The sequence below is a fragment of the Rutidosis leptorrhynchoides genome, chromosome 2, assembly GCF_046630445.1.
Source record: "Rutidosis leptorrhynchoides isolate AG116_Rl617_1_P2 chromosome 2, CSIRO_AGI_Rlap_v1, whole genome shotgun sequence".
NCBI classification, from domain to species: Eukaryota; Viridiplantae; Streptophyta; class Magnoliopsida; order Asterales; family Asteraceae; genus Rutidosis; species Rutidosis leptorrhynchoides.
The window spans coordinates 605,142,766-605,157,671 of record NC_092334.1 but is presented as its reverse complement, the minus strand read 5'-3'; the positions used below and the strand labels follow the sequence as shown (position 1 = coordinate 605,157,671).

At 33.9% G+C, this 14,906-nt stretch overlaps 1 protein-coding gene across 4 annotated transcripts; it reads left to right on the top strand.

Annotated features, from left to right (window-relative positions):
* Positions 1-4,459: 4,459 nt before the first annotated feature.
* Positions 4,460-14,078, top strand: LOC139894609 (uncharacterized). 4 transcript variants are annotated; one of them, XR_011775104.1, is made up of 15 exons: positions 4,460-4,541; positions 4,619-4,698; positions 5,201-5,295; positions 5,429-5,589; positions 5,699-5,850; positions 6,367-6,482; positions 6,679-6,833; positions 6,945-7,019; positions 7,512-7,583; positions 7,758-7,895; positions 8,594-8,749; positions 12,307-12,359; positions 12,457-12,638; positions 12,757-13,539; positions 14,001-14,078. XR_011775104.1 is itself a non-coding variant. In XM_071878002.1 (15 exons), the coding sequence occupies exons 1-14, from the start codon at positions 4,478-4,480 to the stop codon at positions 12,815-12,817; spliced, it is 1,560 nt and encodes a 519-aa protein (XP_071734103.1). In that variant the 5' UTR covers positions 4,460-4,477; the 3' UTR covers positions 12,818-12,839; positions 13,438-13,732. The 4 variants fall into 4 exon arrangements, 3 of the variants coding, with proteins under 3 accessions (XP_071734103.1, XP_071734102.1, XP_071734104.1); XM_071878002.1 differs by lacking the exon at positions 14,001-14,078 and having other exon boundaries at positions 12,757-12,839; positions 13,438-13,732; XM_071878001.1 differs by lacking the exon at positions 14,001-14,078 and having other exon boundaries at positions 12,757-13,732.
* The last annotated feature ends 828 nt before the right edge of the window (positions 14,079-14,906 follow it).

Below are 14,906 nucleotides of genomic sequence, written 5' to 3'. Positions count from 1 at the left end.
CTAATTGGAGTGATAATTGATACATAGGTAAAAGGCGTCGAAAAATAAAAATAAGAAAGTAGCGCGTCGAACGGCGTCGCAAAATTCTAAAGTACCTAAATCTTAATCTAAGGAATAAACACTTAAGGGATTTTACGGCAAGGCCTAAAAATCTAGAAATAAAAATATGCTACGAAATTTAACACTAACTACGAACAATAAAAATACAAATATTACGATTAAATAATTAAAAAGAAACAAATATAAAAAGAAGCTAAAAATGATAAGATTACAATTTTTATAGAAATATTATTTTTATATTTATTTTATAAAAGCCTTAATTTTTATATATATTAAAACTAATTATAATTAATTATACTAATTAAATTATAACTTAAACTAATTAATATTAATTAAAAACTTAAACTAAATTATTATAATAATAAACCTAATTAGGGTTTAAATAATAATAATAATTAATTACTCCGTATTAAATGCGAAATTAGGTTTCTGGTTTAGCCTGCCAGGGCGGCTCCGCGAGTCGCGGTTGGCCCGGTTCAATATCTCCGCAAGTCGCGGAGATTGCAGGTTCAAAAGAGACAGGTCAAGTTTCGACAGGTTCAACGTAATTATTTTTATTTTTTTTATTTTTCTGTTTTTAATTTAATTAATATATTTATATAAATTTAATAAAACTTATATTTTAAAAACTAAAATAAAAATAAAGATACTTATAATTTTATAAATAAAAATCTTAAAAATAAATTTATAAATATTTTTTTTTCGGTTTTTGATTTTTTATATATATTTTTTTATATTTAAAAAGTATATATTTTACAAAAACTAATTAAAACTTAATAAGAATTTTTTTTTATGTGGCGTTTCGCTTCGGCATTCCCCGGCAGCGGCGCCAAAAATACTTGATTGTTATGCGAGGTGTATATAAAATAGCTTTATTTTTACAACTAAATACTATTAAATACGATACAATTTTACACAAGATATTTATTTATTTATAGAATGGATATACTTAAACCTTGCTACAACACTTATAGGCAGTGTACCTAATCGTACAGTAGTGTAGTTTTTAGTAAGTCCGGTTCGTTCCACAGGGAATCTTTTAAACAAAGCTTAACGCTATATTAGTTTTAATTTATAAAAATACAAAAATATATAAGTAATATTATTATTATAAAGAGGGGTTTTTACCGTTTAATAACCGGTTTGTCGATTTTAAAACTTAGTCGCAGTTAAAACCTAATGTAAAATATTAAAAATAAATATAACTTAATTTAAAGCGTAAAGTAAATAACGATAATGAAATTGCGATAAATAAAAGTGCGATAAAATAAAATTGCGATAATTAAAAAGTACGATAATTAAAAGTGCAATTAAATACAATAACAATAAATAAAAGTGCGATAATTAGAAGTGCAATGAAATATAAAATAAAGGAAATTAAATATGAAATAAAATAATTATGCTTATTTAAACTTCCGTAATCATGATGTTTGACGTGTTGATTTTAGTTTTATGCCCATGGGTTAATTGTCCTTTGTCCTGGATTATTCAATATGTCCGTCTGGTTTTTGTCCATAACAGTCCATCAGTCATAAATATAAAGTGCGAGTATCCTCATCAAATTATCCTTATACCCGAAGTTAAATATTCCAACTAATTGGGGACTTAAACTGTAACAAGGTTTTAATACTTTGTTTAATAATTACACCAGGTTATCGACTGCGTGTAACCCAAGGTTTTAATACTTTGTTATCAATTATGCCAAGTGTCCTTGTACATAATTTCACCCCTGTTTTAATAATTCTAGTGACTATTAATCCATTTCCGTGTCCGGTTAAATGAATGATTATTCGTACATATAAATACCCCGCCCATCGTGTCCGATCGAGTGTATATGGTTATTTATAGGGACGTCCAATTGTAAATCTTTATATTAAAATTAACAAACTATCATTTAGTTAAACAAATATAAAGTCCATTAATAGCCCATAGTCTAATTTCCACAAGTGTCGTTCTTTTGTCCAAACCCCAATTATGGTACAAAGCCCAATTACCCAAATTTAAATATTTTTAGCCAAACATCATGATTACTTCGGTATTAAATAAGCATAATAATAACTTAGCTACGAGACATTAAATTAAAAAGGTTGAACATAACTTACAATGATTAAAAATAGCGTAGCGTTACACGGACAGAATTTCGACTTACACCCTTACAACATTCGCTAACATACTCTTATTATTAGAATTAAAATTAAAATTAAAATTAAAATTATAAATATATATATATATATATATATATATATATATATATATATATATATATATATATATATATATATATATATACGTTTTTGAGAGATAGATAGAATTAGGATATATAAAACTCGTCGAATTCGCTGCCTTTTATAGACATTCTGGGACCTGGTTTCTCCGCGAGTCGTGGTACTCTAACCCTTCAAACTCCGCAAGTCGCGGAGTTTGCTTTTACAGCTCATCCCTTTTTGGATTTTCTTTGCCGACGTTTTATTATATAAATATAATATATATATAATTTATATAATTAATTATATATTATATTATATTTATATACATAATTAATTTGTAACTTTCGCTCCGTTGCGTCGTGCGTTGAGAGTTGACTCATGTCCCGGTTCCGGATTTTCGAACGTCCTTTCGTACTATTTTATATCGTGTACTTTGCGTTTTGCCTCTTGTACTCTTGTCATTTTTAGACGTTTCTCATCAATAATTTGAACCTTTTTGATTGTATCTTGTACTTTTTAGCTTTTTGGACCTTTGCGTCTTCAATTCGTCGAATCTACCTTTTGTCTTCACCTTTTAATATTTAAATGAATATCACTTGTAAATAGAACAATTGCAACTAAAATCTTGTCTTTCTTGAGGAATAATGCTATGAAATATGTGTTTATTTTTAGCATTATCAGTATTCGTCCAAGTGGATTTGGACGGGTCACCACAGTTGGCATAACCTTTAACTCTTAAACCCTAAACTCTAACCCCCTAACCGTTAAACCCATAACCCCTAAACTTAAACCATAACTTCTACAACCTAAACCCTAACCTTAAAACCCTAAAACCTAACCCCAAACCCTAAACTCTAAATCCAAAATCTTAACGCCAAAATCCAAAACCCCTAAACTCTAAACCATAACCCCTGAACACTAAACCATAACCTCTAAGCCCTAACCACCGGACCCTAAACCCCAAACCCTAAACTCTAAGGCGTAACTCCTAAACCCTAACCCATAACCTTAAACCCTAACCTCAAACCACTAAACCCTAAACCGTAACCCATAAACCATAACCCCTAAACCCTAAACCTTAACCCTCAAACTCTAAACCATAACGCATAAACTCTAAACCCTAAACCCAAAACCTCTGCACTCTAAACCCAAAACCCCCAAACCCGAAACCATAACACTTAAACCTTAACCCCTTAACCCGAAACCATAACCCATAACCGAAAACCCAAACCCCACCACCCACGGGCCCCAGACCATCTTCAGGCCCCCGAGGACCATCAAGGCCATGAGGCACCACCGCCCTCCGAACCGCCCAGGTTTGCCTCCGGTGCCTTCAGACCGCCGCCGGACCACCTCGGGCCCCGGACCACTGACGAGCTCCAGAAAAAAAAAATTAATGCGAACTCTTTAGCAAATAGCAAATAGCACGTGAGGTCCCCATGTTGGTTGATTAACAGAAGCGTGATAAGAGAGATTTCATCGGTCTTGTCCTCCCTCCCGCCCACACCTCCGCCCAGGAGGACACCAATGGCAGCAAGCCGCCCAAGGAGCCGCCCTCCAGTTCGTCTCTTCAACCGTGCTTTTGTGAAATATTTCAGGACGGAAGATGGTGTTCATTTATATAGTACTTTTTGCTTTTAAACTTGTACATTTAATTAATTAATGGAAGGAAGGGACTGTTGGGAGTGTTTAGTCTGGGTTTCCTGAGAAGGAAGTGCTGATATGGCGCTGATGTGACGTCTAGTCCTGGAGGACTAAGACGAAACCATTGGGACCTCTCTAACTAGTTGGTATAGTTATGCTGAGTCTGTGATAATTTGCACTTAGTTGTCCATTTTTGCACCTAATCTGTGATAATGTGATGAGTCTGACCAGTTTATATTTTCAAATGTAGTTCTCTGGTTCTCTATAAATTTAGTTATAGTTATTAGTTATAAATGTATATGTATATATAAATAAATATAAATATAAATATAAATTAAATTAAATATTAAATATTAAATTAAATATATAAAGAATAAGAAAGGAAATAACCTCAAGTTAGAGTGGTCTCACGAAATGAAATGATCTAACAGCTTATGTTCTGTCCAGGATATTTGGGGCTTTTGGTTGAATCGTCTTTAAAGTTACAACCCCCTCTGTATCTTGATCGATGCAGCAGAGAAATTGATCGATTGATGATAGAAAAAAAAAAAAAAGCCAACTAAATTATGACAGATGAAGCAAAATCTGCTGCTGCTGATAATCTTCCACGCACATTCAAGTATTTATTAGGTATTACTTACCACCACCCTACATTTTATCTCAATAAATTTCTTCTTAATTTTATTAAACTGAAAATTTATGTCCAGCTACGCAGTTCTTATCTCGTGGAATTCCGTTTATCTTCAATTCATGGATCGTCAGGCATTTAACTCAACAAGATTACGCGGTAACTAGCAAAGTATTAGTTTCACTTGTATTAAACATGCTGCATCTGTTTGATTAATGTCTTAACTAGAAAATTTGACACTACTGAATTATGTTCCTGGGATAATACTATATCAGAGTAGATTAAATTCTGTTTGTGTTATACATAAATATATTGTTTTTTATTTGCGATTTTAAAATATTTATTTATTATGTAACACCAAACAACCCTTGTGTTACTTAATCAGTAGCTGATTGTATAAGGTTTTCCTATATCCATGTATTAAGTTTAACTTCTACAGTTGTCTCTAACCTTTTGGACTTCCCTTTTTTCTAAGATACTAGGAGTTTTAGACATTGTCTATTTGATTTCTACAAATCTTGCTTCCCTTTTTTTCACTGTAATTATGTTAATAGAAGGCAGGTGGATTTCTCAATTTGTTTGCATTACCTTTGTCGTATCTGTAGGTTTATGTTTCCAAATGTTCCTCACACTTTTTATTTCATTTATCTTGAAATTGCAGCTATATGCTGTGCAGTTTCATCTATTCGTTACGTGTGTATTGTTCCTTAGTCGAGAAGGTTTCCGTAGAGCTTGCATGAGGGCAGACATTAGATGGTATTATCCAACACCCTTACACAGATCTCTACATCATCATGATCATGTTATGTTTTACGTTATTGTTACGTCCAAAAGTGAGGGTAAATGATACTTTTCGGTATGTTAATCATAAAATAACGTTCTTTGGCAGCGAAGGTCCTTTAACCGGTGAAAATGTAGCCAAGCTTTTGAAGTTAGCCTGGATAACTATACCATGGGGAGTGCTTATTACAGTTATTGGATGTGTATTTGTCTTCTGGATTCAAGCTTTAAGTTTCTCAAACTCATATGGACAAGCCATCTTAATTAATGGTAATGTGTGAGTTCTGCTTTTGAAGTTCATAACCTCACTTTCATAATGCTTTTCTGCAAATTAGATGCTATGAAAATAACTATTAGAAAATTTGATGTCAATCTGCAGCGCTTGGTTGTATATTGGAGCTATTGGCAGAACCCTTATATATACTTTCACAGAATCTGCTTCTTCTCAAACTTCGTTTGATGGTTGAAACTGCAGCAACTCTGCTAAGATGCATAACAGTTTACGTCTTTATTGTCATGCAAATCGACACAGTAAGCAAAGTTGTTGTGAATATCCACCATCCGTACCTATTTGTTGAACGTCTTCTATGGCATGCTTGTGAGAAAGTTATACACTGATCGGTCGTTGAACGTTAGTAATTATCTAACGAGCTTAATTTTTTCTGTTGCTAATGGTATATTTTATTTTAAAAGTACACAATATGTTGTCATGTGATAATCAGTGTTGCTGAACTTTGGAGTACTCGGCAAATAGTCTCCTGATTACTCGGACAAACTTGGTCAAAACTCGGGATTACTCGGTCTAAACTCAGTCAAAGTCATACTTGGTCAATGGGTAAAAAAAAAAATATCTACATAGGAAACTACTCAAATGCGGCTAAAGACTATTGTAGCAAAAAGTGTATTTTTGATACTTAAATTGCTATATGCCGTTGAGCCATTAAGTTAGATAACCATTAAATTAATATAGTCTCTGTAGTTGCCTATAAGTGTCAACTAAATGCTTATATTCTTGTACTTATGTTAACGATTGAATACGTCTTGCAGGAGAGAGCTATTGTATTTGCATTGTCTCAGACTGCGTACGGAGGATGCATTTTCTTGTGCTATTGGGGTTATTTCTTACTTCATGGATACAAACTTTCCATTCTTTTTCCTTTCTGGTATTAGTTCTCTTGAAACAATTGCGTTACTACAAATTTATTGTTTCTAAAAACTTTAAGCATGATTGATGAATGAAATTGGAGTGTCAGTTAGGTGTAAATCTGTTATATGAAGGCTTGCATTACATAAAGTATCATCATCTGTATTTGTTTTTAAGTTTGTTCTTGTCATGCAAATAACTTGCAATGTATTCAGGGTAGGAAAATTTGATAAGCAGCTTTCAAAAATGTGTACATTATTTACCCTTCAGTCGTTCCAAAAGTTGATCCTTCAAGAAGGTGAAAAGATGGTTCTTGTATGGTTTGATACACCATATAACCAAGCTGTGTATGGGCTTGTTGACAAATTAGGTATGCATCTTTTTGAATATATTGCTTCTTTCTCAAGATCTTATACAAGGACTACATTGATTGACCATGTCAGTATTAATAAAAGAAGGCTAATTAATCATGGTGTTTTAGGTAGTTTGGTCGTAAGGTTGGTGCTGCTTCCTTTTGAGGAGAGTTCGTATACAACATTTGCGAGGTCTGCATCAGGTCTAATTATCTTTATAACTTTTTCTTCAATCATGTAATGGGAAGTAAAGTATTGTGCTGTGATTGGTTATTTAGCTAGTTTATATGTAATCCATTCAATACAAAACAGATTTGGTTCAAATGTTAGCCCGCTGGATGGTTTGCTACTTTTCATATAAGTATTTTTCTTTTGAGTTTTGAGTGGTTTTAAAATCAAAATGTGCCAATATATTTCGTAGTAGAACCTGACCTACTAGTGGCGTCAAGAAAGCTTTGACTTACACAATTCTATATGTTATTTTGAAAGGGTACATTTTACCTAAGCTTGCCAAAAAAGCTGACTATAAGTTTGACCTATGTTCAAAATATGCGTAACTGTAATCTCCATAGATACCATTGCAAATTTACAGTCAGAATTAAACTTAAGAATTTTTTACCTGCAAGAAGGCATGTAATTCTTAGGTTATCTTACATTCTTACTTATAAAGTAAATTTCTCTACATTTATTGGCAGGAGATGACATGCACAAAAAACGAAGATTGCAGACTTCTCTAAGAGATGCTTTGAAACTTGTGACATTAATTGGTATGGTGTTGCACAATAAATTGTTGTTCATGATAGGTGTGTTTTTGTGTGTGTGTGTGTGTGTGTGTATATATATATATATATATATATATATATATATATATATATATATATATATATATATATATATATATATATATATATTGGTTCATGTTCTTGGTACATGTTTTTTAGGAATGGTGTTTATGGCATTTGGGCCCAGCTATTCTTACTCTCTTGTAAGATTGTTATATGGTCGCAAATGGAGTGATGGTGAAGCCTCTACAGCTCTTCGATATTACTGTTTGTATGTTGTTCTTCTGGCGATGAATGGTATGTTACATTTCCTTCTTCTCTTTCTTCTTTCTTTGTTGTTAAATAAGATCTCGTTGAAAACAAATGTACTAAAAAAACAAGAATCACAAGTACCCTTTTAACCCAATTCTAATTTTTGTTGTTTGAGTGGATGGTCTTCCTTTTTTGCACGGCATAGAAATTCTAATTTGCATCATTGTTGTTTGCTTAATGTGGTAACGATGTTCTTTGAAAGGATTTTAAATTTTTAATATGTATATATGTAATCATACAAGACATGAAAACACCCTCATCATCATTTACTTCTTACTCAGGACCAGATGTGCTGATATCAGCCCATTTATTTATGAATGGGTGAACTTGGGCTATCTATGTATCTAAAATTATAAAAAGAAACAAATAAGTTAGCTATAAAGGAAAAAATTCAAATAGATTTAGAGCCCTAAAACTAATAAGTTTGATCAAGTTATGTTGTTTTTGGTTGCTCGATAGAGAGATGGATCCAGCTGGTTTGTCGTGAGTAAAAAAATCTAACCATTTAATTTCATAACTTGACCTTACTACTCATAGTAATAAGGGAATTGTAGTGTTGTAATGGGATTAGATACATAATGATAGAAATGTAGACTTTGTATAGATCTTAACAAATGCCCTAATGCTACAGATTTTACAGGAACTTAACTTCACTATTTCGATTGATTTTTCTGTTCTTATAGGAACATCCGAAGCCTTTTTGCACGCAGTTGCAACAGAGAGTCAACTTAAGCGGTCAAACAATTCCTTGGTTTTGTTTTCATTTATCTACGTAGTCCTTAACATTCTGCTCATCCGGTCAGCTGGTGCAGTTGGATTAATTTTTGCAAATGCCCTGAGTATCCTTCATCCTTTACTCCGTGTGGCCTACATTGGTGTTATGATGTAGCAATACTAACTCTACCTTACCCTATTTCGTTGTGATGGTATGCCCTTTATTGTGTACATCTGAAAACCATTTTTGGAGTCCTTATGAAATATGGCTGCAAAAACATTTTTTAAACCATTTTTTTGAGCCACCTAATCAGTTGGGTATAGTTCCTAATACCGGAACCCTTTTTGTGCCAATTTATTTTTGATATCATCTGATAGGAACAAAATTTATAGAACTTAAAATAGGCTAGATTTTATTAGGAACAAAGGATAGTGGCCCGATTCGAGAGGGGCACGGTCTCCGATTACAAGAACAAGATACTGAAACAATATGAATCTGGATGCCCAGAATGAAAAACTAGCCTCTAATTTATAATATTCAATTACTAAAATTAAGGACATAAACTGCTCCCTAATTTCCTCCCAATATTAATTAAATTGATTGCACTAGTCATCCATTGACTTTGACTGAATCCTTCAGCCAATTCCCATTGACTTTCAGTGGTGGACTCTTATCATTACTTCCCTCCCGATAAAACGTCTTGTCCTCAAGACGAACTGCAAGAAATTGTTCAGCCACTAAATCATAGGTTTCCCATGTAGACTCTTCTGGAAGGCGGCTACACCATGAAATCAACAATTCTAGGACAGGTTGGCCAGCTTCATAGACCCATCGATGTGTGATGACCGAGTTTGGTTGTGAATCATTTTCCCAGTCTTTGGTTATGGGTAATGGTGTGACTGGTACCAAAGAAAACGATTCGTGGGCATAATCACCGACCCGAAACTTGAATTCCCTTCGTTTCTGATTTGTTTGGTTTCTCATACTGTATTTGGCCTTTTGAAGGTTTTGACAGAGATGTTTTATCATGTCATCTCGATCAACTAATTGTTGCTCCATCTCTGCGTTTTTTGTTTCTCCTGCCACATAGGGAAACCACGAAGGGGGTTCCCAGCCATATACAACCGAGAAGGGAGTGGTTACGATGGCTATGTGGTATCCGGTGTTATATGAATATTCAGCCCATGGTAAGTAAACACTCCATTTTGTTGGCTGCTCTACTTGCTTTTCTATCTCAGTTTTCTGGGAGTTAGGGTATCGATAACGGAGGATATTAGGTGGAGTTGAGTTGGATAATTGTGAAATTGAATGATCTTGAAATCTAACAAGAGGTGGGTCCTGAGGTTTTTCAAAAACAGCCGTATACTGGGTTAGAAGGGACTGTAATGGGGCTGGTATGCATGGTAGATGATCTGGGTCAATGGCTAGGTATTGAAAGCTAGATGATTTTTTGGGGTCAGATGCGACACCTTGTAACTTGTATTGCTTCCCATCTATCGTAAATATCATGAACATCTCTTTCCAATTAGCTTGAACCGTGTTTAAGGTGGCTAACCATTGGATACCCAAAACAAGATCAGCACCTCCAAGAGAAAATGGATGGAAATCTTGAGAAATTTTGAGTTCCTGAATCTGTACAGGAAGATTTTTGCAAATGTTGTTGCATCGAATCACATCCCCATTACCGATTTGGACACCAAATGGCGCCACCGGGTGAGGTGCCAATTTGAGTTCATTCACCAAGACATCCGAGATGAAATTATGCGTGGAACCTCCATCAATTAAAATTAAAACTTCAGTAGAATGTAGTTTACCTAGGACCTTCATTGTTGTAGGGTGTGGCTTCCCTAAGATAGCATGCAGGCTGATTTCAGCAGTTTCTTCCAGGTCCTGATCAAAATTAGGCATCTTGGTTACGTGAGGTTCCTCCATATCATCTTCTATTTCTAACAACTTGAGTGTACCGGTCTTACATCGATGACCTGGTCCATATTTATCGCCGCATCTAAAGCATTCCCCTTTCAAGAATCGGTTTTGCTTTTCCATATCATGGTGGGTATTTTTTGGTTGGGAGGATATTGGAACAGGGGTGTAAGGTGTTGGTTTGTAGTCTGACTGAAGGTTTTTTTCGCTTGAGGACAAAGGAGTATTTTTTCCTGGACGATGAGACGAGAGTTTAGATTCAAACTCCAAAGCCAGGCTCATTGCATTTTACACTATACGTGGCTTGTGAATCCTTACATCAGATTTCAACTCATCTTTAAGTCCGTTCAAGAAGACTCCTAAGAGACAATGATCAGGCCAGTTTGACACTCGAGACGATCTTTTCACGAACTCCTTACGGTATTCTTGGACCGAACCCGTTTGTTTGATGCTACAAAGAAACTCATCCGGGTTTTGGAACTCGGCTGGACCAAAATTATTGGTAAGGGCTTGGACCAATTCTTCCCAGAAAAGGATTGGTTGGTCGCTAGAAAGCCAAGAATATAGATCCAAGGCATCACCCTCTAAATGCATTGAAGCTACCTCCACCTTGTCCTGATCAGGAATATGATAATATCTGAAATATTTTTCTGCTTTTAACAACCATCCACGAGGATCACCACCACTAAAAGTTGGGAAATCAATTTTGTTATAAGGTCGCTGTCGACCCCTCCATGAACTTTCCCCTTCGTCAGTCTTGCTTCCACGAGAGTGTTCTCCTGCTTTCAACGCTGCTATATCTTCCTTCATCGTTTCAATGGATTCTAATTTTGCTGCTATGGCTGCTAACTGAACTGCGATTGGGTCAGGAGGGTTGCTTCCGTCTCCTGAGTTGTTCCGGGTCTGCACCATTTTCGATGTTCCCGGCAATGGAACCAAATGATAGGAACAAAATTTATAGAACTTAAAATAGGCTAGATTTTATTAGGAACAAAGGATAGTGGCCCGATTCGAGAGGGGCACGGTCTCCGATTACAAGAACAAGATACTGAAACAATATGAATCTGGATGCCCAGAATGAAAAACTAGCCTCTAATTTATAATATTCAATTACTAAAATTAAGGACATAAACTGCTCCCTAATTTCCTCCCAATATTAATTAAATTGATTGCACTAGTCATCCATTGACTTTGACTGAATCCTTCAGCCAATTCCCATTGACTTCCAGTGGTGGACTCTTATCATCATCTCTGTAAAATATGGCTGCAAAAAATATAGTATCGGGTAAGAAACTACTTTTTTGAACAAACTGGTTTTGTTGGTTGTATACTCTCAAAATACTCTTTGGGTATTTCTGAATCATTTTCATTTTACCCTTTTTTTCACCCGATTTACTCTTTAGAAACTAGGAAAATTAAGTGTCATAATATCCATTTATATCCTGGTGGTATAATTGTATATACTTATACTTATGTGTAGTATGATATTGTATTAGTCTTAGAAGCCATTGCGAAAAGGTTATTTATGACGTTTTTCTACTTGATATAACCATTCAAAGTTTTTAACACTGATAGGCATTTTCGTTGTTAATATATATCTATTCGGCCTTAGTAGCCTTGATCCTGTACGCTCCTAGCTCTTCCTGTTGTACCATATATCTCTTTCCTGAATTGATGGTTATTTCAATAACAATTTGAATAATTTAAAACATCCTATCCTATTGAAATTTATATTACGCTTCCTTGACCGCTAGTTAGATATGGTTTTTCGTATAATATACTCTGCCATATTTATCAGGCGTTACTTTCAGGTATACCTTAAGAATCTGCAAGCAACCTTTCATCACTATACTGTGCCTGTAGGTTTGTTTAAAAATACATAATTTTACTCTATATGTTGCCTTGTAGGAGGATTCTTCTTCATTTTCCTTCCAAAGCTGTTTACCTACTGGTTGGACAATTTTGGTATTTTCAAGTGTATCAACGTTAGTTTCCGAAAGAATATTCCTGGATCGTGATAACTTCTGGCCAACTTTCTGCATTCACATTTCGATTGGGTTTGCATGTTTCATCCTTGCATCGTTTATCATGTAAGTTGTCTCGCTGATATATGGCACTATGTCTCTTTAACAATATACAATGTATAATGAAGATTTTATGACACTATATTTCTTTAATTAACCTTTCTTTAATTATATGTGCACGCAGTTACCAGAAGGAGAAGTCTTTCATCAACAAAGTCATTCGGTTCCGTGAACATGCTGACTAAAACAAAGAGTATACGAAGGAAGGTAACACTTGCACTTAATGTTACATGTGGCATCCTTTGACCTGTTTACTAGTTAATGGGTCAACTTGGGTTATGTTTGATCTTTAACGTGTCAAAAGGGCAACAAAAAACTAAAGTCTGTTTGTAATGCGTACAACTTGCTATATCTGGAATGGATTCAAAGAATTAGCATAATGAAAATCGAAAATTATGATTGTATCCAAAAATAAAGCTCCATTTGTTTTTCGACTTAGTTGCTACTTACTAAAAGGACTTCTATCAAGTTATTCTGTTTGTTTTTTGCTATTTCAACAAATAAAACAGACTATAATAGTATAATATATTACATATATTATGAAATTATATACCCAGAGAGTATCTACGGTGGTATATCCAGGTCAACCCAACTGGAAGTATTAAGCAGCCTGTTTCAACCTGAACCTCTTTAGCCCTATGCTTGATCCGTCTATCTTGCTAAGTGTAGATTAAGAGGTTTTCTTAACCACAATGATTTAAGTTATTCTATTTATATCTTCTTCTTTTTTTTAAAGGCAATGAATTTTTTATTACTTAAATTTAGGATAGGAATACATCACTAAGTTATCCTATTTTATCTTTAGGTAAGCCAAAAACATGAAGGCGAAATTGGTGTTCTATTGTGGAACGGTCATATGATCAAGAGCGTATAGGATGGTTCTTTGCGTGCTACCTTCCATTTTTAGGTATCTTGTAGACACTAACATAGGGGTTTTTTTTGTTTTTTTTTGTTTTTTTTTTTTTTTTTTTTTCCTTCCTACTCAGTAGAAAAACGTGATTGACTTGTAAACCATGGGTATAAGTTCATATACAATTACAATTGTTTAATTAAATTTCACAATAGAATACCAAAAATGTATTTCCATTAGTTAGTAGAAGAACGTGATTGACTCTTATATTACCTTTGATGATTAGTAGTCGGTGTACTAAGTGGTTAATTATTCTAAGAAATTGCTTTTTGGCTGAATGACCTTAATTTAGCTATCGGGTCATCAATCTTATATGGGAATTAAGGTTTTGTTTCAGCTGAGTTTGTTCTGCATACTATTTTTTTAAATACAATATATGTTACAAAAAATTATTAAAAATTACCTGATGTTAAAGCACTAAAAAATTGCTTTCAAAATGAGCAATTGAGTTGTTTCAGGACTCGAGTGAAGAATAATCACCGCATTTTCCACCATTTTGTGATGGACCAGTAACCCACTGACTCTGTCTCCACTCCTTTATTTTCCTTTCTCTAAGATTAAGGTTTGATATTTTTATCTTTTTGTTTGTACACTCGTAATTTTTATTTATTTTTTTTTTTTTTTTTGTATTTGTATTTGTTATTAGTTCTTGATTGTCTAGTGTTGTGTTTGATTGTCTTATAATTTAATGGTTCAACGATAAATGTTAAATTATTCGGCATTCGGTGGGTTTGTTTGTAACATCTGAATGACAAGTGATGTTGGACCATTTAGCGTTCTGTGTTGAACCATTCAGCACTTCCATATCCTCTAATATCCTCTTTAAATTATATCTCGAGCACTTATTAAAAAGTTGTTCATATATATATATATATATATATATATATATATATATATATATATATATATATATATATATATATATATATATATATATATGGGCAGGATCAATGGGGTAGTAACCAATCGGGGGGAAGCAAAAAAAAAAATTTTCTTCGTTTTTTGAAAAAACTTTGTTCACGAAAATTATAGATTGGATGAAAATAAGAACATTTAGAAAAGACACTTCGTGATGAATGTTATTATTTTGGCGGGAAAACGATCGACAAAAATAACATTGAAGATAATATTGCTCGTGAAGAATGTTAACGTTTTTTTTTCTTCATGTTTTGTGAAGTAAAATTTAGCCCGATTTAGGGTTTAGGGTTTGGTGTTTTGGGTCCCTAAACCCTAAACTCTAAACCGTTCGTGTTAAAAACTCAATCTAAATCCTAAATCTTAACCCTAAATCTAAATCCTAAACCCTAAATTTCTAAATCCTAATATCTAAACTCTATAAACCCTAATATCTAAACCCTAATATC

Excerpts from the sequence above, each read along its gene's own strand:
- LOC139894609 (XM_071878002.1), top strand. The coding sequence starts at position 4,478 with ATGACAGATGAAGCAAAATCTGCTGCTGCTGATAATCTTCCACGCACA. Across the intron at positions 6,483-6,678 it reads TCCATTCTTTTTCCTTTCTG|GGTAGGAAAATTTGATAAGC; the intron begins GTATTAGTTCTC and ends CAATGTATTCAG. Across the intron at positions 7,020-7,511 it reads ATTTGCGAGGTCTGCATCAG|GAGATGACATGCACAAAAAA; the intron begins GTCTAATTATCT and ends ATTTATTGGCAG.